This window comes from Dermacentor variabilis, chromosome 3 (assembly GCF_050947875.1).
Source record: "Dermacentor variabilis isolate Ectoservices chromosome 3, ASM5094787v1, whole genome shotgun sequence".
NCBI lineage: Eukaryota > Metazoa > Arthropoda > Arachnida > Ixodida > Ixodidae > Dermacentor > Dermacentor variabilis.
Genome location: NC_134570.1, coordinates 146,658,426 through 146,680,858, shown reverse-complemented (window position 1 = coordinate 146,680,858; position 22,433 = coordinate 146,658,426). Strand labels below are relative to the sequence as shown.

At 45.8% G+C, this 22,433-nt stretch overlaps 1 protein-coding gene across 1 annotated transcript; it reads right to left on the bottom strand.

The window, feature by feature from the left end:
* Positions 1–3,036: 3,036 nt before the first annotated feature.
* On the bottom strand, positions 3,037–21,976 carry LOC142574800 (techylectin-5A-like). The gene is made up of 5 exons (XM_075683811.1): positions 21,871–21,976; positions 19,279–19,421; positions 16,689–16,794; positions 7,249–7,416; positions 3,037–3,416 (listed from the first exon to the last, which is right to left on the bottom strand). Exons 1-5 carry the CDS (start codon positions 21,974–21,976, stop codon positions 3,052–3,054), a joined length of 888 nt encoding a protein of 295 aa, XP_075539926.1. The 3' UTR covers positions 3,037–3,051.
* Positions 21,977–22,433: the final 457 nt, after the last annotated feature.

The following is a 22,433-nucleotide window of genomic DNA, read 5'->3' as shown; positions in this document are numbered from 1 at the left end:
AACGAATGTCTGTGTCTAAACCAGGAAAAGAACCAAAACAAAGCAATCTCGAAATCAACATCAGCGGCTTCCGGTGGCCACGATACGGTCACGTTCGCCGTATGACGCGTAGAAATCTTTCCCATTGAAGTCCAGAGCCATGCCTGGTGAACATCGCAGGATCGAGAATACGATCGAGAGCGCCACAGATGGCTGGAACTGCTGAAAGCCAGGGCTGTGCATTAACCTAGTCGGTGGAAGCGTGTACGGGAACGGAAGCAGGCACTGAAGGCAACGTGAGGTAGCGGAATTTAAGGTTCGCAATGACAATACCTGCACCTTACCCAAGGGGACCACTGCTTACTGAGAGGCTGGTACAGTCGTTTTGTGCAATCAGAAGCATAAAAAATAGGCCCAAGACCACGGCGACCATTCACAAAAGGGTTCCCGTATTGATAAGTTCAGCATGATCACCTGTTATACAGGGTAGCACAAACTTTGTAAGCTGTGGTACTAAATGAAAGCGAAACTTTCCTTGCCTCTCCCTGACTCTTTGCGGGTTCAAGCGGCTGTCTGCTACCTTGCCCGATTGGTCACGATGCATCAGGGCTGGAACTACTTTTTGGCGAGTGGGCTTGCTTCGACACAGTATACCATTTTCCTCGCTTTTACCTCCTTTCCCACTCAGTATTTGTGGTGGTTCGCTGCTGTCCGACATGATGGACCGGTCTAGGAGCAATAAAAGCTATGGCGGCCGGAGGGTGGGCAGATGGGGCGCATTGAAAACAGAGCACAGAGGTGAGCTCCACCACAAACAACATGACACGGAATCGTGTACTGAGCGAGGATGAAGCAGTGCGCCGAGTGAAGCAGGAACGTGCGGGACCCAAAGCAAAGCCTCAGTTCGAATGAGAGCGAATTCGGACTCGTAAACTCGAAAACGAGCAACATGCCTACGCACCGAATAGGTCTGAAAGCGATTGCCCATTTCCTGGTAAACGCGAAACTTGAAGGCGTCGATATGTAGTGCGTATACAGCAATGAAACAGGATTGGGTCGTTTAACCGCGTGAGCAAATACTTTGACAAACACCTCGTGCTGAACGACCTTGGTTTGGTGTACTGTGTGTGACAGACTTTGCTCTGTGGGGTGTGTGTCTGATGCTGGAACGCCGCAAATGTATCTTTAGGGAGACCAACTTCAAAAGAGCGCGATGGAAGGCTACTTGGTTCTTCCTAGAACGCGTTGAAGGCTGGTGTGGTGTCATTCGAGCTTTCGCCCACATTTCTTGTCCTTTCCAACGCCTAGGAATAATCCCCGTGAAACGCTTCCACCATTGTGCGCTCTATAGTTACAAATACTATCTAAAAAAGAACAGAATTTTTTTGAAACGGTAAATGAATCGTTGCCTAAACTAATTCTCGCTAGACACGCTTATTTTCTGCTGCACATAAAGTGCCAGCCTTTCCTTTCTTTCTTCCTTTGTCGCCGAACTTGCTATATACTCGCTCTCGGGCTCCTAAATTGTAACACTATCCAGAAACAGGCCTGCAACACTATCCAGAAACAGTTTTGAGAACCAGGCCGCTATTCAAATCTATTCCTGAACCAGAGATAGAGAAAAAACACATTTATCTAAGTTGTCTCGGATAAGTGACAGGTGTCGGGGCTCACAAATATATATTGAACGCATTTATCGCACATTCGCTCTCGCCCTCATAAGGCTATTCAGCTCTTTTATTCAACAATCTTTACCCGTATTTGCTGATCTCAAGCTTTGTTTCATAATGTTGCCTTGGGTATGTTTGAATCTCAATGCCTCCAGCATCAGTGCAGCACTTTTTCGACGTGGCACCGAAGCGCATTATGCTGCAAAATGTCGTCAGTTGTTTATAGGGGTGCATGCAGCAGCGATACATGGCCCAGTGTCGCATATCAAGTAAAAAAAAAACACTGTTGTTTAGCATTTGCTCAGTAAAACGTTTTGTTTTGTAGTCAAATATTACTACAAATGGGGGACAGCAGCATCCAATGCGAAACAGGATCGTTATGGTGGATATCCCGGCTAAGGGGAGAGTTTTTGGCAACTCTCCGAATTCCTGCCCCGCATATTTTTTCAGTGCCGGTAGTCGTTTTCTTGCTTTACGCTAAACTATTTTATGTCAATCCGACTATCTACCTCCATTTGATATCATTTCTTAAAAAATATAAAATATTTACTACAAAATAAACGATCCAATATAAGTTTTGCAATTTGCGTTACAAGTTACGCTGTTCTTCATGATATGCCACATCAAGTCAATTACAGTGAAACCGATTTCAGTAAACATGACACAGGCGATGAGAGAAGTTTTATTGAAAAGCGAAAGACACTTTCCAAGCCCCAGATGGAGAGACGATGTGATGTTGATTTTGCCGGCACGCGTTTAACGTCATTGGGAAAGAGAGGCGCAATTAATGGCGCAGCTGTGCAAAACATACCGCATGGAGCTGCTTTCAGAACAATTCAACAAACTATAAAGCCTGTCATAGTATGCTTCGGAGCTGTAAGCCTATGAACGCGCTTCCTATAGACAGCAAACGGTCACGCGCCTGCGCAGTTCGATACGGAATGAAGAGTCGCGAATTTCGACTGTTGAAATTTTTTGCTTTAATGCAGTCAGTCATCGAGATGCTAGAGGGCTCGGGCTTGTTTATATACAAATTTCTCGTTAGGATACGCGGGAAAACCGTACTCGTGGACGGTGGCTGCAGTGCTCGCAGTGGCAGTTGGTGATCCTTCATTTAACCGCCACCTGTTAGAAATCGTGCCGCTTGCTTCAACGTTCTCGTGGAAGAAGTATGAAGAAACAAGCTGTATGTTATGGAGTCTGTCGTTATCGAAGCCTTATGACGGAAGGTCAAAAACGATGAAATATATCTGATCTCATTTAAGTGAGTGCCACAAGATCGCACTAGTGGCGGTGCTGCTCAAGTCTACGTCACCGAGCATTGCAGTGTCCCGCAATCCCAAATACGAATGCGTGCAAGCTATAACTCGATGTGTACCTTGAATAATTCCAGTTAGTGGATTCACTGATTGAGTGCCAAAGTCGCATTTGTCCCTGTCGCACAGTTGGCCATGGCCGCACCTGTGGTAGCATTCCTCTCCGGGCGCAAATTGCGAGCAGCGAATCCCACCGGTCGGATCATCATGCGCGCCCACGGGTAGGAGTAGTGGGCACCGTGGCTAGCGGTCTTCGGTGAAATCCACTCGATGCCATCACCCACGGTGTCGTGGTGGCCGTTGAGGTTGAGGCCGTTAAGGTTCGAATCGTAGCACTTGCTGTACCACCAGGCCCCTTTGTATTTAAAGGCACAGTTGTCGGGAGAGTTGTCGTTGTCCTCTTCGAAAGTGGAGAACTTCATGTTGTGGGCGAAGCTCAGGGCGTCCCAGCCTGAAGGGCAATATAGAAAGAATACGCTTCATGAATTAGTAAATTCTAAGTGGTCACTGTATTGGGCAGTTTGCCTCAATGCCACGAGTAACGAAGCTGAGATTTGCTGTCTCTTGTGTGTCGTTCGAGTCTTAAAACGAAGCTCACTATGATTACGTATACTGGGCCTATCAATTGGAAGTGTGTATGTACGCGATCTAACCAATACCCGCGACTAAATCTCTCAGCCCTTGATGAACAACAAAAATACAGCGTGAAGCAGGTACTGCTTTTAAGTGATGTAAAAGCTTTTTCGAACAAACTAATCTGGACGGTGAATGCCTTGATATCACTGTTACTTCAAAAAAAATATACTTGTGTGCAATGGAACCACTATTCACAAAAAATATTTACACTGAAATAGTTCGTAAGGCAAGATTGCCACAAGCACGCTCCTGGTGGTCAAAATCAACCCGGAGTCTTCCACTACGGCGTGACTCATAATGAGATAGCGGCTTTAGCACGTAAAACCCCGAAATTTAATTCAAGGCTGCTACTAATCACGATGTCGGACACATTACTTGTGAAGGTGACCGGTAAATTGCAAACAACAGTTAGGAGCGAACAGCTTAGTGAATTGGCGCTCAAGGAAAAACTGAGTGCTTTCAACCTCATGCTCCTAGGTTGTTACTGTGTTTCATTGAATACATAGCGCACAGTGCTGCCTTGACAAGACGATATGTTTTGATGTTTTTTTTCCAAGCGATTATATTAATTGCTTAGCTTTATTTAGGCTCAGTAGTGTGTAAAAAGTGTAATCGTTAGAAATAATTGAACTATGTTACACTGTTGTTTTGTTGTTTCAGATCATTTTGCTCATCGTTATTTTCCTTTTCGGGTTTTTCATCTTTCCTGTATCGGCAACCTCACGTGCGGGCTCGCGGAAACGTGTGATCCACGAAACTTGGCCACAATACACGTGGAGTGACAGTTTTCGATTACGAAGTTACTCACGTGGCTTCCGCAGTGCTGCATGACAAGTATGAAACGGAATATAGACATTTCTCTGTGTTACCTGCGTTCCTAAGATTTTTTCAGTTTTCCTTTTGTTTAAGTGAAATATGACTCCTGCACACGAACGTTCGAAAAATGTCCCCAAGCGCCATTCATCCTAAACGCATAAATAATGGAGTGCTTTAATGCAGTATGAACACTCTCATTGTGGTAATAAAAACATGGATAGTAGATTTTGCTAAAAACGCGCAGAAGCTACTCTGAGCACATAGACAAGAAGGGCCTAGCTGCTAGTAGTAAGTAGGAATTAATGAAATGTATTCACCGCATGGCATTTTATCATTCTTGCCTAGAGAAAGCTCCGAATAAAAAACATGTACCTCAGAGTTCCAATGTCCATTTCAGTCGAATGCCCCCATCTCATGACCTATATAATATAACTGCTTGGGGAGCGTTATGGGTGCGTTGGTCGCACGTTCAATACCAGAAAAACATAGCATCGACAAAGACTACGGTACTTCAAAAACTAGATCCCCGGCCGGAACGCTAAATTAAGCATTTTGTTTTTGCATGCGCCTGCGTTTCTTACTAATTTGAACTAACGGCTCCAAGGAACATTTATTATATATCTATAAGTGCGTGCGTGTGTGCGTGTGTGTGTGTGTGTGTGTGTGTGTGTGTGTGTGTGTGTGTGTGTGTGTGTGTGTGTGTGTGTGTGTGTGTGTGTGTGTGTGTGTGTGTGTGTGTGTGTGTGTGTGTGTGTGTGTGTGTGTGTGTGTGTGTGTGTGTGTGTGTGTGTTAAATAAGAATGCTAATAGAACACTGCGCGATACTCGATGGGTCCATCCTTTTTAAGCATTCGTGGTTGCCTATGAATGTCGGCAAAACAAGCGGATGTGTAGCCAAATCAGCTCCTAGCCGCTAAATGGGCCAGTTTATATACGGGGCGACCAGAATTATGTTTCGCAGTGTTAATAAATTTAGGCGCTGGGAGATACATGAAGCCCGTCTATCCCGATCAGTTATATTGCCAGGGTCACGGACTCAAAGTGAGATGATAATTATCATTATACACACAGTAGCGCAAAAGCACATGGACGGCGAAAGAAACAGACGGAACACAGCGCCAAGAACCAACAACGGCACAAAACGAAGGGCGAAGGAAGACACAAACAAATCAACCAGCAAGATCAAAAAATGACGTACAGCGCAAAGAACAAGGACTGCGAGAGACGACATACACTGTGCTGACTTCCAACAATATTTTATTTTGCTGCCACATCGTGTGTAAATATACAAGAAGGGCATGCGCAGAAAAGGAAAGGCAGTCACAAGGGGTGTTCTAACAGGAAGTCATTGTACTAAGAATATGGTCACTTAAAAAAAAAGAACATTACGATTTGTATCTGTTGAGATACATGACTTCACTAGGGATCAGCGCGATACAGGGGGCACTAACGCACGCACTACCCAGTTTTCTGATGAAATCAGCTTCTGTAATTTCCCGGGTGATCTGTGAGCGGCGTCTCGCTAAAACTTCCGTATCTTCAAAAAGGGGCACGCAGCCGCATTCCCGGCAATGGATGCCCAAGTGGCCTTGAACAGTGTTATGGACGTTGTTATTGTGCTCTCTTAAACGATCGTTTAAGCACCTGCCTGTCTGTCCAATATATTTACTGCCGCGAAACAGTGGAAAGTGGTAAACCACATTCGTTGCACATGTCCCAAAACGTTTTCCGTGCCCGACAGAGCAACAACTCTGACGTGATTTAGGCGCGTTGACGCGCTTACACAGCCTTGCCAGCTTTTCTGGGACTGTTAAAGCGACCGTGGTTCCTGCACACAGCCCAATCTTTTTTAGCCTATGGGAGACATCATGCACACACGGTAGCACTGTAAATCAGCGTCTTTCAACCGGCTGGTTCCTTGACTGAGCGGGCTCATCACGTTTTCTGCGCCTCTTCAACCACGCCTACTTGCTGCTATTCACAGGCGTTCCGCTTGTCCACGTGTCCGTGGCGTAATGGTTTCAGTATTGGACTGCTGTATTAAAGGTCTTGTGTTCGAATCGTGCCATCGGAGATTAGTTGTACATTCTTAAAAATGATGATTTTGCAAAGTCACGACATCATTAAAGACCAGAAGGATGTAGTTTGGGCAAATCCATCTACTACCTATTTTTCCCAGGCAGTCTAAATCCATTCCCTGCTTGCAGCTCCCATATCGACACTAGCGCCGCAGCTCACTCTAGTAAAGAAACTGTATGGGACAGTGCTTCCATTTGTCTAAACTTCTTCCATCTGGCTTCAGCCAAATTTTGCGACATTGCAAATTGCTCATTTTAAGCAGAATATTGCGCCATATGTGCATCTTTTCGCAATGATAGCCTATGTGAGATATATCAATAGCCTAAATATATTTAAAGAAGAATGACTGCTCTAAATATGAAAAGATGAAGCCTAGTAAACCGTGTCAAAAGACCGTTTGAAGCCATGAGCTCAAAGATGAAACATATCCGCGCACTAATTAGCCGTGTCATGGTAACAGATCCCTCGCAGCACCACCAATCCTAGTAAATATTGCAGGAAAATATGCAGCCAATAGAGTGAAAAAAAGCGCACCCACGTGCCAGCTGCATGACACACGAGCCTTTCACTTGAAACAGCCCCTGCGCAGATATCCGCATCCGTACTCTCGGCTGTCCTGGCCAATGGCACGAGATTCCAGCAGCCAAAATCAGGCGCCCCTCACACAGTCTACATCAAGTGAGCAGTTCGGCCACTCCGGACAAGTCATGGTCATATTCCTACATGATACCTAAAATACCGTGTTACTGTACCTTTTGGCCCAAGGAATTTTCCGATCTTCATTGCGAAGAATTCATTCTCATCGGCGACTCGCATGCTTTCGTAGTCTATCCAGGTGCCCTGGTTCGTGGCGTTGCCCACGAACACCCGAAGCGCCATCGCCTTCTCGCCAGACGTCAACGTGTGCAATGCTTGATTGCCTGTGACAGGAATCACGCAGCAAGTCAAATTTATTTTCATATTCGCTGACCTTCACAACAAACTTTGGTTGAGACTAGATCTTCCAGTTTATTTCTTTTTTTTTCTTTTATGGATCGTTTTTTTCTCACTCCATTGCCGCCTGAAATGCGACCGAGCTTCTCATGCCACCTAACTTCCACAGTGCGTATTGCGTGCAACACGCGGCAAAGTTAGAACCGAAGAAAGGCGAATTTAGGAGAGGATAGAATTATGAGTACATTCAAAGTCGTCGTAAACGTTCTTTTTTAAAGCGGTCACTACAATAGCGATAGTCCAAGACGATGCATGAGCATTAGGGGCCTAACATTTCTGCCAAAATAACCACTTACCATGTTAATTTCCCTTTTGTTCGTTTGTACCAGTTCGTTCCCCTTTCCTGTGGCACTACTCACTTGCCAAAACCACCTAGGAGCATGGAGGCATGACGACTGTATGACGCAGGCGCAGTGACAATGGAATGATGAAGAAGGAATGGTATCGATGGAATCACAAAGGCCTGTAACGACGATGTCATGCGGCAATGAGATGTAGGTAGGCTATGACGATGGAAAAACGTCGACAACGTGGTGGCAATGACGTAAGCACAATGAAATGACGAATGTATGACGGTAATCGAGTTATGATGACCGTATGACGACTACGAGACGCGGAGATGACAACGATGACACGACCAATGCGGCAATAGGGCGGTGGTGTGACAAAGTTTGCACGACAGCGAGTAGGTGACGACGACGATGGCGAGGCAACGGCGACATAATAACGATTGCACGAGGACAGCATTATTACTATAAAAGACAAACTGCGAATGACGTCGATAGACTGACTAAAGCTGTATGACGAGGGCGGTATGACGACAATGGGAAGATGACGCAGAAATGATGAAGATGGTGAAACGACAGCCTCATGACGATGGCAAGAAGACAACGGTACGACAGTGGCGGCATGATTAGAGTCGGATGTTGAACTTGCTGTGGTATTCATGGAACGACGGCGATGGCATTCCAACCTTGGATAACGGAAAATGCATGACGATGAGACTGTAAAACGACGAAGCAGTGACAGCGTACGGCATGACAGCGGCATGAGGAGAATTTGATAACGACGAGTGTATGATGACAATGGAGCAAAGGCGAGAATCACAAAAGCTGGCTGGGGACGATGGCGTAGTGACACGGCATGGCGAGGGTCGGATGGCAAAACTTGAGTGATGATGATCGCACGACCACGACGACATTGCTGGCGACAGTCTGACAACTGAGGCATGATAGCGACTCTCTCGTGATAACGCCATTAGAAGGCCGGCATAATCACGATTGAAGGACGACGGTATGGTTGCATACAATGACGAGGTAAGATTAACGTCAATGGAACGACAAATGTGGTATAACTACGGAAGCTTGACGAGAGAGGGATTACGTTATTAAAGCAACGACAATGACAAAGCGACTGCGTGATGACGATGGTGTGATGAGGATGACAGCGAGAATCGGGTGACAAAGCTGGTATGACGACAATACCGGGACCACAACGGCACAGCAATGCCGAACACATGCCTAATAGTCCAAGCTATTAGAAAACTTCCACCAATGGTTCGGAGAAGAAGGCATGATAACAACAGCTTGACCAGAATCATCACGAAACTATCAGGACGAAGATGGAACAACCACGATGGCATCTTTTCCAGGTGCTGATACCTAGTGGCCTAAGAAGGTAGATAACATGGGCCACAGGGTCAACATAATAGATAGATAGATAGATAGATAGATAGATAGATAGATAGATAGATAGATAGATAGATAGATAGATAGATAGATAGATAGATAGATAGATAGATAGATAGATAGATAGATAGATTCAAAACGGCTGAAGTAGACAAAGAATGATATTCGCATTAATGGAATGAAATAATGAAAGGGTGACAACAATTTTGAGCAAGGTCTAGAGTATTTATGATGAAGTAAATGGGGCCCTGTATTTGTACCAACTCAGTATTCTCAGTTTTGAACGAATAAAGAATTTATGGCGTAGAATCTTAACGCGATAGCGTTAAGGACTCCGTGTCGCAGAAAATCCGGCGTCGTCGTCGACGTCCCGCATCTGGCGTTCCGCGTCGCTTTGCCAAAAAGTATTTCGAACCGAAATCCGAACCACGCATACCCAACCGCTCTTTTGCCAGCAAAGTATGTCATACCTTGTTTTTCATTCTTTACAATGTTATTCCTCAGAATTTTGAGAACGGCGGCCCAGAAACAAATGTAATGGAAAAGAAACAACAACTCATATCGTTTCAGTTAGCTCTTCTCAGACTGAAATATTGAAAGTACAAAACCTTAACAAGACATCAACTCACGCAAGAGGCCGCGTTTCTACCACAAAGCTTGCCTTCGTGCATAGCGTTCGCCCCCAGCGTTTACCGGTAAACGTTACGGTTACATAAGCTGTAGTTGCCGAGAAACATGAAAAGCAGTCAGGAGTCTTAGAATGCTATCACGTTCCACTGTTAAAAGCGAAGCTTAAGCGTCCTCCAAATTTTTTTTATTAATTATGAAGACAAGCAAACATTTCAGCGGAAATATCAAATCCTTGTTATTTTAGTGTTCAGCCGTTATTAGTATCAGTTCCCATTGTTCTTCGTTGGTCCCGGTGGGTATACGCTCAATCGAAAGTTCAATATAATATTGTATTGCATGTGTCAGAATGGCTTTTGAAACCGCGCAATCTGTGGAACACCAGATGCAACGACTCGGTGGCGCGAGCCCCGAGTTAAAGCAATGGTATTTTAGGCCAACCACGTAAGACTTCGCTGATCGTGGTTGGTGCTTCTACTGCTCTCTTGAAGAACAGTTCACACACCCAAAATAAATAAATAAATACGTCAGTAAAAGTAAGCTCAAATGCCTATCGTCCGGCCAAGAGCCTAAGGCTTTAGGCAGTAAGCCAAATTTTTTGTGGCCTCGAATGAAACAGTGCTTATATTGTACATATTAAGAACAACAGTACAACAGTATTGTGCTGCAATGAACCGTGAGTCGTGGTTGGCTAAATTTGATGACAATTCCAGCATGCGCAAGTTCCAATTTGGGAAACCACTGCAGTACACACGTCTGTACTTTCTGCCCTTTCACAAAACCGGACGCATATTCCCAAGAATGTTGGCTCATTAGCCCTCATACGCACGTATACTTCTATTTCGTAAACACGAAGTAGTCTTACATACAAACGATGCGTGGGCCACGTCACGCAGCTTGTGCATGCGAGAACACGTTAGCGCAAAGGCACATGAGTGTGCCAGTTTCTATTTTGCCACTGGCTCTGCCATGAAGCTGGGGAATAATAGTCAACCTTACTATAATCTTTTGCGTCCCCGTATTATGCACTCGGAGATTCACGTCGGGCCCAGGAAAGAGAGAGCCAAGGCCATCTACAAAGCTAGGGCCATGAACATAAAACGCATGCACCGAATGCAGCCTCCGATACTGCCAGAACAGCAACAACGGTCGTAGTCGCCCAACGCAATCAACATGTCAGAGGCCTAACGCTACGAACATACCAGCCTTTAAAGCCGTAGGAAGCGGCGATCGTTCTAGGCATTGCGCAGACTACAGCCGAGGTCATCAAATAATCAATACTTACTCGCAGCAAGCGTGCAGTAATTTCTCGTGAGGGCGAACCCACTGCACAACTTAGCATATCATTTCCCAACACCCGCCTGACAGACCCATCAACATCATTTGGGTGCCCGTGCACTCTGTTGTCTTGGGCAGCGAAACCGCCCACCTCTTGGGCCAAGATTTATCCCGCCAAGGCCGGGAGCTGGGCAGGTGAAGCCAGTTCCATTGACCAAGGATCACGAGAATATGCACGCCCTTCAGACGACCACTTCCCTCATAACAATAAACGCCACAACTCGTCCCCTACCCTTCATTCTCCGCTATACCGCTTCTCTGGAGACCCCGGAACCTTCTTTCTTAAGGTAGGGGACTGCGACAAAGGCTCACTACATTCGCTTAATGCCCTTCCATTGTTACCACAAGCTTTGGAAGAGAGCGCTGAACTCCAACTTCGAAGATAAGCGCCTTCTGGTGTTGAGGGCTGTAGAAACAGGAAGAGTTCAACACGTCTAGGACAGAAAACTTCTAGCTCCCTATTGCTATGTCCATTTAAGATGTTTACTCTCTCTCTCGCTTGCGTACGCGCGTCGTGCTTTTCTTCAGGTGCGCCTCTACTTACCATTCTTCCCTCGACCAAAACCAAACAAAGCCTTCATGGTCGTCGTCACATAATTGAGCCGACATCTCACAGTGTGTATTCGTGTGATCTGTTGCCCAAATTCCGACATAACGTTTAAACGACGTCCTGAAACATAAGCATACTTTGAAATTATTCTTGTGAATCATGCTCTGTACAAACACTGAATGAGATTAAATATTGCGTACTATCAGAACAAATAGAGTTAGACGTATACCAATTGCTTTTAAAGTGTTGGCCTTCCTTAGCTTGTTGCTTAGCTTTGCCCCGTTGGCGCCGTCTGCAGTATTGGCTGATCCAGTCAATTGTCCAGTTTACATTTCCCATGAGTGTGTGCCGCTGGCTGCATCATCACGCCACGGAGTATGCACCATCGTCGTCACACCATCTGACGCCTCGTCGTCCTGTAGTAGTCTTCGTCTGATGCTCTTCATAGAGTCCTTGACACACCGTCATCATCAAGTGATTGTCGGCATACAGTCGTCGCCATGTACTCTTCGTCGTACACTCGATTCCTGTCGCGCTACTTCTGTTGTTCATTCGACGTCATTCACTGTTTTATGGCATCGTAATCATGCCGTAGTCGTCCAATTTATTATGCAGCTTTTTAATTCCGCTGCCATCATACTCCCGTCAAATAGCAATCCTTGTCATACTCTCGCCGTAATGCTATCGTGGCTGTTCAATCGTTGTCATTCTAACTTCGTAATTCAATTCTCATAAAACCGTCACCCTCATGCTGTCTTCTTCATGCTGTCGCTATAGTACAGTAGTCGTCATAAAGCCGTCGTAGTCCGTTTATCGTCCAATGGAATGATGTCTTCAGCCGCCGTCATCCCAATGTCCTTGTGCCATTGTCGCTGCGACGTTATCGTTCTACTATCTGCATTTGAGAATCATCATTCCGTTTCTTTACCTCATTGTTGTCATAGCACCTTCCGCCTTCCGAGGAACGAATAAATGTTGCAGGGGAATGTAGTAGTTCTAACGAGAATGCCGTAAAAAATAACTTCTGCTGAAATGTCACGGGGAAAGGTCACAGGCCTGCTCGGCATACCCATCACAGTGACAGCGTAAACTGTAGGAGGGGCCCCATAGCAGCTCCATTTTCGGCAGCACGCACTAGACTGCCTTCACGGCGAAGTCTATTTGTGTCGTTTTCACGAGAGCAATCTGGACTGTCCGCCAGGTGTCGAAGAAGAGCTCTTCGCAAAGAGCGACCGCTGCTCTTTGCGCAGCGGTCGCTGAACCCGACATTGCCTGATTTGAACCGCGCACGTAGATCTACAATTTGCTTCTTCGGCAGCAGTTCGTACCCTGCGAGGACGCGCGATAAAGTGCACAGCTTTCGAGACAGCGCGGCACACATGTCACATCCCTTGACTCGTGGCACGGTACAATGCTGTTGAGGATGATTTATTGGCATTCCCTTAGATACGGGGTGGTGATACCTAGCCTGCCTTAGTTAAGCAGGTTCAGCTGCATGCAATAAACAACAACAGCTACAAGCACCTGCGGCATTTAGGAACATTGGGTTGAATACAACACAACTACAATTCAAAGTTTGCACGTATCGGCACGCCTTCTGCCCCGGCCCAATAGAGCTAGATGTCTAAAAGTTAGGCCCACTGGTTATCAACTCCTCGTGATGACGCCGTTGTGGTCGTAGCATTGCTGTTATTCCTGCTTTTTTTCATTCGCCATACGTCATGCCGTCGTAGTCACACCATCGTCGTCCTATATTCGTCTTGCATTCATTGTCAGATCACCATTATGATACAGTCGTGCCTGTGCAGTCGCGGTCATTCCATGTTCGTGATCTGACCGGCGTCAGGCTGTCCTCGTCACGTCTTCTACTGCCACTATCTGGTTGAAGTTATCTAACAGCTTGGGCCACAAGGTATGTGTTCGGGATCGAGATGCTATCGTATTCGTTGCATTGTTGTCATGCATTCCTTGTCATACTGTCGTCGGAATGCCGTCGCAGTCCTTCGAGCATCCCCATTGTAATTTCAATATCTGACTCTCGTCATGCTACCGTCGTCATAGCTTTGCGGCCGTACCATCGTCGTCACGCTGCGTTTTACAATTGCCATAACTTCACTATCGTCCCCCTATTGTCGTCATACCATCTTCGTTGATCAATATTCTTCATTCTTAGCTCATCGTTCTATCGTAATCGTGCGGTCATCATTCAATCGCCCGTGTTCGTCATACAGTTGTATGATGATATTAGGAAATAAAATAAGGAAATAAATAAATAAATAGACTTCAATAAGAAATAACTAAGTATCACTATCACAAGCAATAACTGCATTCACTGGATAAGTTAACTATATAATGGGGCTCAGCGATCGTCATCAAGAGCACAAGGCACGAGATCGGCGCTCGAACACCACAATCGTGTGCTCCCTGCGTACTGTTCCTAGCTACCGCCTGTTTGTTGGACTCGCCCAATAAACCTCTTTACATTTGGTGGATCGTGCTGGGTACGCCAAAGTGGGCACAGGAGCACGGCATAATGATCAAGTATTCTTCTCCATGCCACCCGGCAACAAACGTCCTAGCGGACCATGCCATACGAGACGTGAAAGGGTATCTGAAGATGTATTCAGGCTTTGCCGGTGGCTGAAAGTGTTGTTTCGAGGCCGCTGTGAAACATCACAACAGATTGTACACCACAGGGTTAGGTTGCAGCCCTCATTTTGCCACTTCAGGTACAGCGCCGATACTTTCTGCAGATCCTGAGCTAGCAAACTTCTCCTAGAGAACTTCGAACTCGCTGAAGTAAGGGAAACTGTCAAAGAACAGGAGGTCTCCAAGCGCAGCATGAAGAGAAACCTTCATAAAACGCGGATTAGCGAGATACCGGACATACAACCTGGAGACTATGTCCTTGTAAGAAAAATAGTTGTAGCTTCAAAATATATACTTTACAAAGTTTATAGACCATTTCAAGTGATTAAGACAGCATCCCAGCATGGAATATTGAAGAACGTCTGGTACACCTGAGCCTGGAATCAAATGGAGTGCGCCTCGATTGGAAACATATTCAAGCATTACCCCAGGAGGTGTAATCAAAAGAAGTCCGGAAGAGTGAAGTGGTCTGCGCTGGATGCATGAGAGAAGATGAAGTGAGCTAGGGGTGAAGAGAGGAGGAAGTTAGAATAAAATGGCTGAAGGCACCGTCTCACTGAGATTATGCATTTTCTACTGCCATTCTAGTACGAAACGCTACAATATATAGTCTCTGCATTACGAGAACGATGAACCACTGCATTTTTTCTTCCTTAGGGGGCATGAGCCATTGATAATTATGATAGTTCGTGCTCGCGCACACGAAATTTTCACGGAACCCTAGTCATAAACAGCTTCGCTGTAAGGCAAAGTTTTCGGGACGATATCCGACCTATGTGACACACTAGTCGAGACAGGGAAAGCCAATAATATATAGTACGTGATGATGGCTGAGTGAGTTTTGGTAAGTAGAATATTTTGAAGTGTAAAATTGTGTAAGCTCTGAACAATAGCATTCTGAAATAGGTTCCAAAGCCTAAATAAGTAGAAGCGATCTGTCAATCACAACTCTTTTATACATTTGTGGCAAGAAAATTGTTCGCAAAAAACTCATTTGGCAAAACAATGTTTTCGAAAAATACATTGACATCAAAAGCAAATGAGTTAATTCCAGGAAAATGAACTAAGTGTGAATAAATGAAATACCGGAATACTTTAGAACAGTGTTTGCTATTCTGATGGGGCGGTAGTTAATTAGGCAGTGCGCATTGAAAAACTTCGTTTTCCATTGCGCACGGACCAATTATTCTCTCGCAAACTTTGTTTACAATAGCGTCATGACGACATTACTTTTACTATGATACACGAATTCATCCAGAGCGATTCGGCAAGAGAACAGCCAGCAACAGCAACATCACTATAAAAGTCGGAGGAGGCAAAGAAAACTTCGCAATAAAATCTCAAAGGATATTCTTTTGCATTTAGTACCATGGCCGGTATAACGTGAAGCTGTTACAATCTGTTTCTATTCCAAAACGACTATTGATTTACTATGGGGCCACCATCTTAGATTTATCTGTGATGACATCAATAGGCGGCCATCTTAGATATATCAGTGACTTCATCAATCAATCACCGATTGGGTTGCTATACGGATTTACTATGGGGGCCGCCATCTTGAAATCCTCGTACTTCCTCGAATTTCTCGCCGAAGGGAGGTGGTAGCAGACCCCAAGAAAACTAGAAACGTGATGAGTAAGAGCTAATGCTCTTAAAACAGATTGGAATAGTTTTGCGTTCATCATTATCATCAGCCTATTTATGTCTACTGTAGCACGAAGGCCTTTCCCTGCCATCTTCAATTACCCCTGTCCTGCGCCAGCTGATTCCAACTACCACCCGAAAATTTCCTAATTTCTTCGCACCACCTAGTCTTCTTCCGTCTTCTACTGCGCTTGCCTTCTCGTGTACACATTCTGTCACCCTAATGTTCTAACGGTTATCAAATCTGCACATTACATGACCTGCCCAGCGCCATTTTTTTCTCTTAATGTCTATTAGAATATCGTTTATACATGTTTCTCTCTCATAAAAACCATTCTCTTTCTGCCTCTTAAGGTTGTGCCTAGCATTCTTCGTTCCATCGCGCTTTGCCCGGTCCTTAACTTGTTGTCAAGGTTCTTTGTCAGTCTCCAAGTCTCTGCACCATATGTCAGCACCGGTAAAATGCACTGACTCTATACTTTCATTTTCAATGGTAACGGTAAGCTCCCAGTCAGGAGCTCACGATGTCTGCTGTATACGCTTCAACCCATTTTTAGTCTTCTGTAAGTTTCCTTGTCATGGTCAGGGTTCCCTGTGATTAGTTGACCTAGGTAAACGTTGGTAGTTTTGCGTTTTAGGGCCATTAGTTTGTCAGTTGGTTTTATTACATACAGCCTGGCGAAGCGTCTGTACAGGGCCTTACCAATCCAGTACTCTTTTGCCGGATCACCGAACCCATTGGCATACTGCGTCCAGTTCCGATAGAAGTAAAATGCATTGTTCCCGTACTGTCCGCGCTTCTGGATGACCTGCATGTGTTTTATGAGAACGAATCAGCCAATTAGACAAACTGGTCCCAGTTTACTGAAGAAGTGATTTCTCGTGAGGTCTCCCGCTAAGATCATTTTCACGGAAACTACGTCATCACTCGACACAGCTCACCAAAGGATAGCACACAGAACAGGTCAGTTAATAATATGTATATAGTGTAAACGGTATAATGTGTATGTCAACAAGCCTAAGACAGCTGACATAAAAAAGAATAATGGGGATAGAATTGAGCATGCTCTCAGTATCGGAGGAAGCCTAAAAGCAGTGAAGAAGAAACTAGGAATAGGCAAGAAACAGATGTGTGCTTTAAAGACAAAGCCGGCAATATCATTACTAATATGGATGAGATAGTTCAAGTGGCTAAGGAGTTCTATAGAGATTTATACATTACCAGTGGCACCCACGACGCTAATGGAAGAGAGAATAGTCTAGAGGAATTTGACATCCCACAAGTAACACCGGAAGAAGTAATGAAAGCCTTTGGAACCATGCAAAGGAGGAAGGCAGCTGGGGAGGATCAGGTAACAGCAGAGTTGTTGAAGGATGGTGGACAGATTGTTTTAGAAAAACTGGCCACCCTGTGTACGCAATGCCTCATGACCTCCAGCGTACCAGAATCTTGGAAAAACACCAACATAATCTTAATCCATAAGAATTTTTCAAGCCAATGACTTGAAAAATTATAGAGCGGTCACCTTACTGTCTGTTGCCTACAAAGTGTTGACTAAGGTAATCGCAAATAGAATCAGAAACAGCTTAGGGTTCTTTCAACCAAAGGACCAGGCAGGATTTCGTAATGGCTACTCAACAATAGACCGTATTCACACTATCAATTGGATTATAGAGAAATGTGCGGAATATAACCAACCCTTATATATAGCTTTCGTTGATTACGAGAAAGCGTTTGATTCAGTTGAAACCTCAGCAGTCATGCAGGCATTATGGAATCAGGGTGTAGACGAGCCGTATGTAGAAATACTGAAAGATATCTATAGCGGCTCCACAGCCACCGTAGTCCTCCACAAAGCCAGCAACAAAATTCCAATAAAGAAAGGTGTCAGGCAGGGAGATACGATCTCTCCAATGCTATTCACAGCGTGTTTACAGGAGGTATTCAGAGACCTGGATTGGGAAGAATTGGGGATGAAGGTTAATGGAGAATACCTTAGTAACTTGCGATTCGCTGATGATATTGCCTTGCATAGTAACTCAATGGACCAATTGCAATGCATGCTCACTGACCTGGAGAGGCAAAGCAGAAGGGTGGGTCTGAAAATTAATCTGCAGAAAACTAACGTAATGTTTAACAGTCTCGGAAGAGAACAGCAGTTTACGATAGGTAGCGAGGTACTGGAAGTGGTAAGGGAATACATCTACTTAGGACATGTAGTGACTGCGGATCCGGATCGTCAGACTGAAATAATCAGAAGAATAAGAATGGACTGGGGTGCGTTTGGCAGGCATTCTCAGATCATGAGCAGCAGGTTGCCATTATCCCTCAAGAGAAAAGTTTATAACAGCTGTGTCTTACCAGTACTCACCTACGGGGCAGAAACCTGGAAGCTTACGAAAAGGGTTCTGCTTAAATTGAGGACGACGCAACCAGCTATGGAAAGAAGAATGATGGGCGTAACGTTAAGGGATAAGAAAAGAGCAGATTGGGTGAGGTAACAAGCGCGAGTTAATGACATCTTAGTTGAAATCATGAAAGAGAAATGGGCATGGACAGGAGATGTAAGGAGGAGGAAAGATAACCGATGGTCATTAAGGGTTACGGACCGGATTCCAAGAGAAGGGAAGCGTAGCAGGGGGCGGGAGAAAGTTAGGTGGGCGGATGAGATTAAGAAGTTTATGGGGACAACATGGTCACAATTAGCACATAACCGGGTTGTTGGAGAAGTATGGGAGAGGCCTTTGCCCTGCAGTGGGCGTAGCCAGGCTGATGTTGATGAAGATGATGATGATGAATGTGTATAACTGCCGGTGCTGTGCCGTTACACATGCGCCATTCACTGGTTCTGGACCCCTATAAAGAAAGAGCGCACGCTAGAATTGCGTGCATACAAGAATTCACGCCAACCCTGATGATGCATATTTTATTAGTGAAGGCGGCCTGTCATTGGGAATATCCACTTACGAACAACAAGTGGTTTTCAGTTTGGCACCGGTTCCAGAGGGGTGTGCGGAGTGAAACAACAAACGCTACCTAAGTACCGCAACAGATATACGTCGTCCAGCGCATAATTTCTGGCAACCGTCGTCGATGGTTCCCGCATAATTTTTATTTCTTTTCTGAACAAGATGACATTATTTGCATTTGAATTATTGAGTCGTTGAAGCAAGCTCTCATTAGAAATGGGGTGTGGATTGAAAGCATCACATTGACCTTAGCCTTGAGTGTTTCGAAAGACTCAGAATATGTCACGCACAGTGAAACGCGGTAAGCAGAGAAGTGGTCTCACCGTCCAGCCGCCTCCATCCGTTTGCATATCGCAGTAGACGTCCTGCCCTGAGCGGCCGGCACTCTCGTGGAAAACAGTGTACACACCGCTCGTCCTCTGACCAGCGTCCAATAAGTCCCCGCAGTGTCGGGGTTGTATGGTATCTGCATCAGTTGTAGGTATGGTAGAACGCATATTTAATAGGAGACATAGCGATGACATCTTTAACTGCTTTCATTCACGCTTTAACACAAATGTGTTCGCACAGCGTTCGCTATTTGTTAGAACGTCATAACGTTGCTACACGCGCAATATCATTCCCGCAATATCTACACATTCGTACTATAGTATGTAGATATACTATTATGTCCCCTGTGGAAGCAAGCACTGGTGGTTGATAACGTTCGGTTACATAGTCTCTCGTGTTGAAGTGAATGACAGACTTATGGCCTTGGCGAGTCACATACCCTTTGGTCATGACATGTGACTCACGAGACTCACGAGAATAAGCGCGCAAACAGCTCATAATCGCTAACTTTTGATAAAGTTCCATTCCAGAGAAGTATTAATACAGATGGGATAACCATGTCTGCAGTTGGTGAAGCATTAAATTTAATCACAAATGATGGTACGCCCCGCAGTATGCTCTTGAGGGCGCACCTATTCCCGACACTGTAGTCGAACAAAGTCTTCCAAAGAGTCACAGCAGTGGACCTTCAACAGGAATTTGTAGCATTTGTTCGTTAATGTCACTGTGACTGCGGACGCAATTTTTTTTAATGAACGACATTTCTTGGTGGTACTAGCCAGAGCCATGACGATAATCGCAATAGGTAGCGTTTCTTAAGTATTTAATTTAATATGGTACAAGAGATTGAGCAGTTAGATGTAAGGAATTCACTGCTTTTACAGCAAGTGCTTAAGCGTGAGCCGAGACGCGGCTGCATAGAGAAACACTAAAACGTGAACGTTAATATAGAGACAATGCTTTATGCTCACGAATGGCAAAGAAAAACCAAGATAGAATAACGAAAACAACAATATAACAATATAGCATCGCGCTGCATGCCAGGATCACTGCACCGATAACTTCTCGGTAATACAGAAGTATTAATATTATTTTCACTCAAAAATAATATACGGAAACGAAGAAACAGGGCCACGCCCAAGTCTTAGACTACCTCACTAACAAGTATCTCCCCGTGAGCCCAGTACAACCTCACGGCTCCTACACCGTGACCCCCAACCCGCCACTGGATGAAGACTTTAGTGTCGCTGAGATCCAAGCCGCCCTGCATAAATTAAACAGCCGCTCTGCCCCTGGATACGATGGGGTCACTAACAAAGCCTTCCGTAACCTGGATGATGCCTCCGTCACCCATCTCACAGATTACATCAATGACTGCTGGAGTAATGGTGCCATTACGCCGGCCTGGAAAACAGCAAAGGCTATCCTTATTCCCAAACCTGGCAAACCTTCTAGCCTCGATCATCTTCGCCCCATCTCACTAACCTCATGTGTAGGAAAGGTTATGGAGCATACCTTCCTCACCCGAATTAACACCTATCTGGAAGACATTGCAGTGTATCCTCACTCGTTCATTGGCTTCTGACCCACCTGTCGATCCAAGACGTCATGCTACAACTTAAGCGTCTCATACTAGGAGGTAGAACACGTACTACTAAAGCTATACTCGGTGTTGACGTCGAAAAGCCTTTGACAGCATAACCCATTTCACCATTCTTGACCGCATATCAAGCCTTAATCTCGGGGCGCGAGCTTATAATTACGTCAGAAACTTTCTCTCTAATCGCACGACCTTCCTTTCGGTGGGGAATCTCCGCTCCGACGCCCAGAGTCTGGGCAGCGCGGGAACACTCCAGAGCTCAGTTATCTCCCCGATGCTTATTAATCTCGTCATGATCGATCTTGCCAAGGAGTTGCAGCAAGTGTACGGTGTCATCCACAACTTTTACGCTGACGATATAACCATCTGGGCCTACCAAGGCAGTGACGACCAAATAGAAACGGCACTACAATCCGTCAGGCTTCACTGCTCCCCTGCGAAGTCCGAACTCTCCTCTACATGCCTACTCTCCGTGGGCGCTGTCCGAAATACTCCAGCGCTAAATGCCATTGCGAAGACACTGCGCTTCATCTGACGGTTGGCAGCCCCATACCTCTCGTCACCAATATCCGTGTGCTCGGCATGCTCACAGAGGCGAACGGAGCGAATGGCATGGCCCCCGCTGAACAAGTCTGAACAAGGCTGAACAAATCAAGCTCAACATCCTCCTACGCGGTGTCTATAAACAAGCCCTCGGCCTCCCCGGTTGCACCAGCACTGATCTCCTCCTTCAACTAGGCGTCTATAACACACTGGACGAGCTCATCGAGGCCCAACGCCGCTCTCAGCTGGAGAGACTCACTCTCACAGCGACAGGCCGCCATATACTCACCTAGATGGGTATCACCTACAACCATCAACACGGCCATAAACACCAGATACCCTCCACCACACGAGTCTGGATTCACGCCGACCCTATCCCAAGAAACATGCACCCCGGATACAACCGCTCACGCCGCACAGCACGTGCCAGCACGTGTCTCACCAAGTTCCTTGTTTGCCACGATGGTGCGAGTTTCGTCGACGTCACCGAATGTCCCCTCGGTGCTCACTTTGCAGCCGTCACCACGCGTGAAGGCTCTCTCCATCATGCTGTCAGCCTTGCAACCCCACACCCTGAGGGAACTGAAGAAGTGGCCATCACGCTAGCCACACTAGACCAAACATGCCATACCATCGTCTCTGACTCCCGCTCCGCCATTATCAACTATATCAACGGCCATATTTCACACCAAGCCTTGCGCATCTTACAACAAGCACCCCGCTCAATCGCCCACCAGGTTACACTCGTCTGGTTCCCAGCTCATGTTGACACCGTCCACCCGCACCTCCCCAACCTCAAGGAGGTTACCCACACCCTAGTGCATGGCCTAGTTAACCGTGCGGGAGACGGGGAGGCTGCCCTCACCGGTAGGGATCGCCTGACACTCTACAATGGTCTTGTGAAGTCGTTCTACTTAGAGCGTAGAACATTCCCCGGCCCACACAACAACCTATCCCGAGCGCAGGCTACAACGTTCCGCCTACTAAAAACTAATACTTACCCCT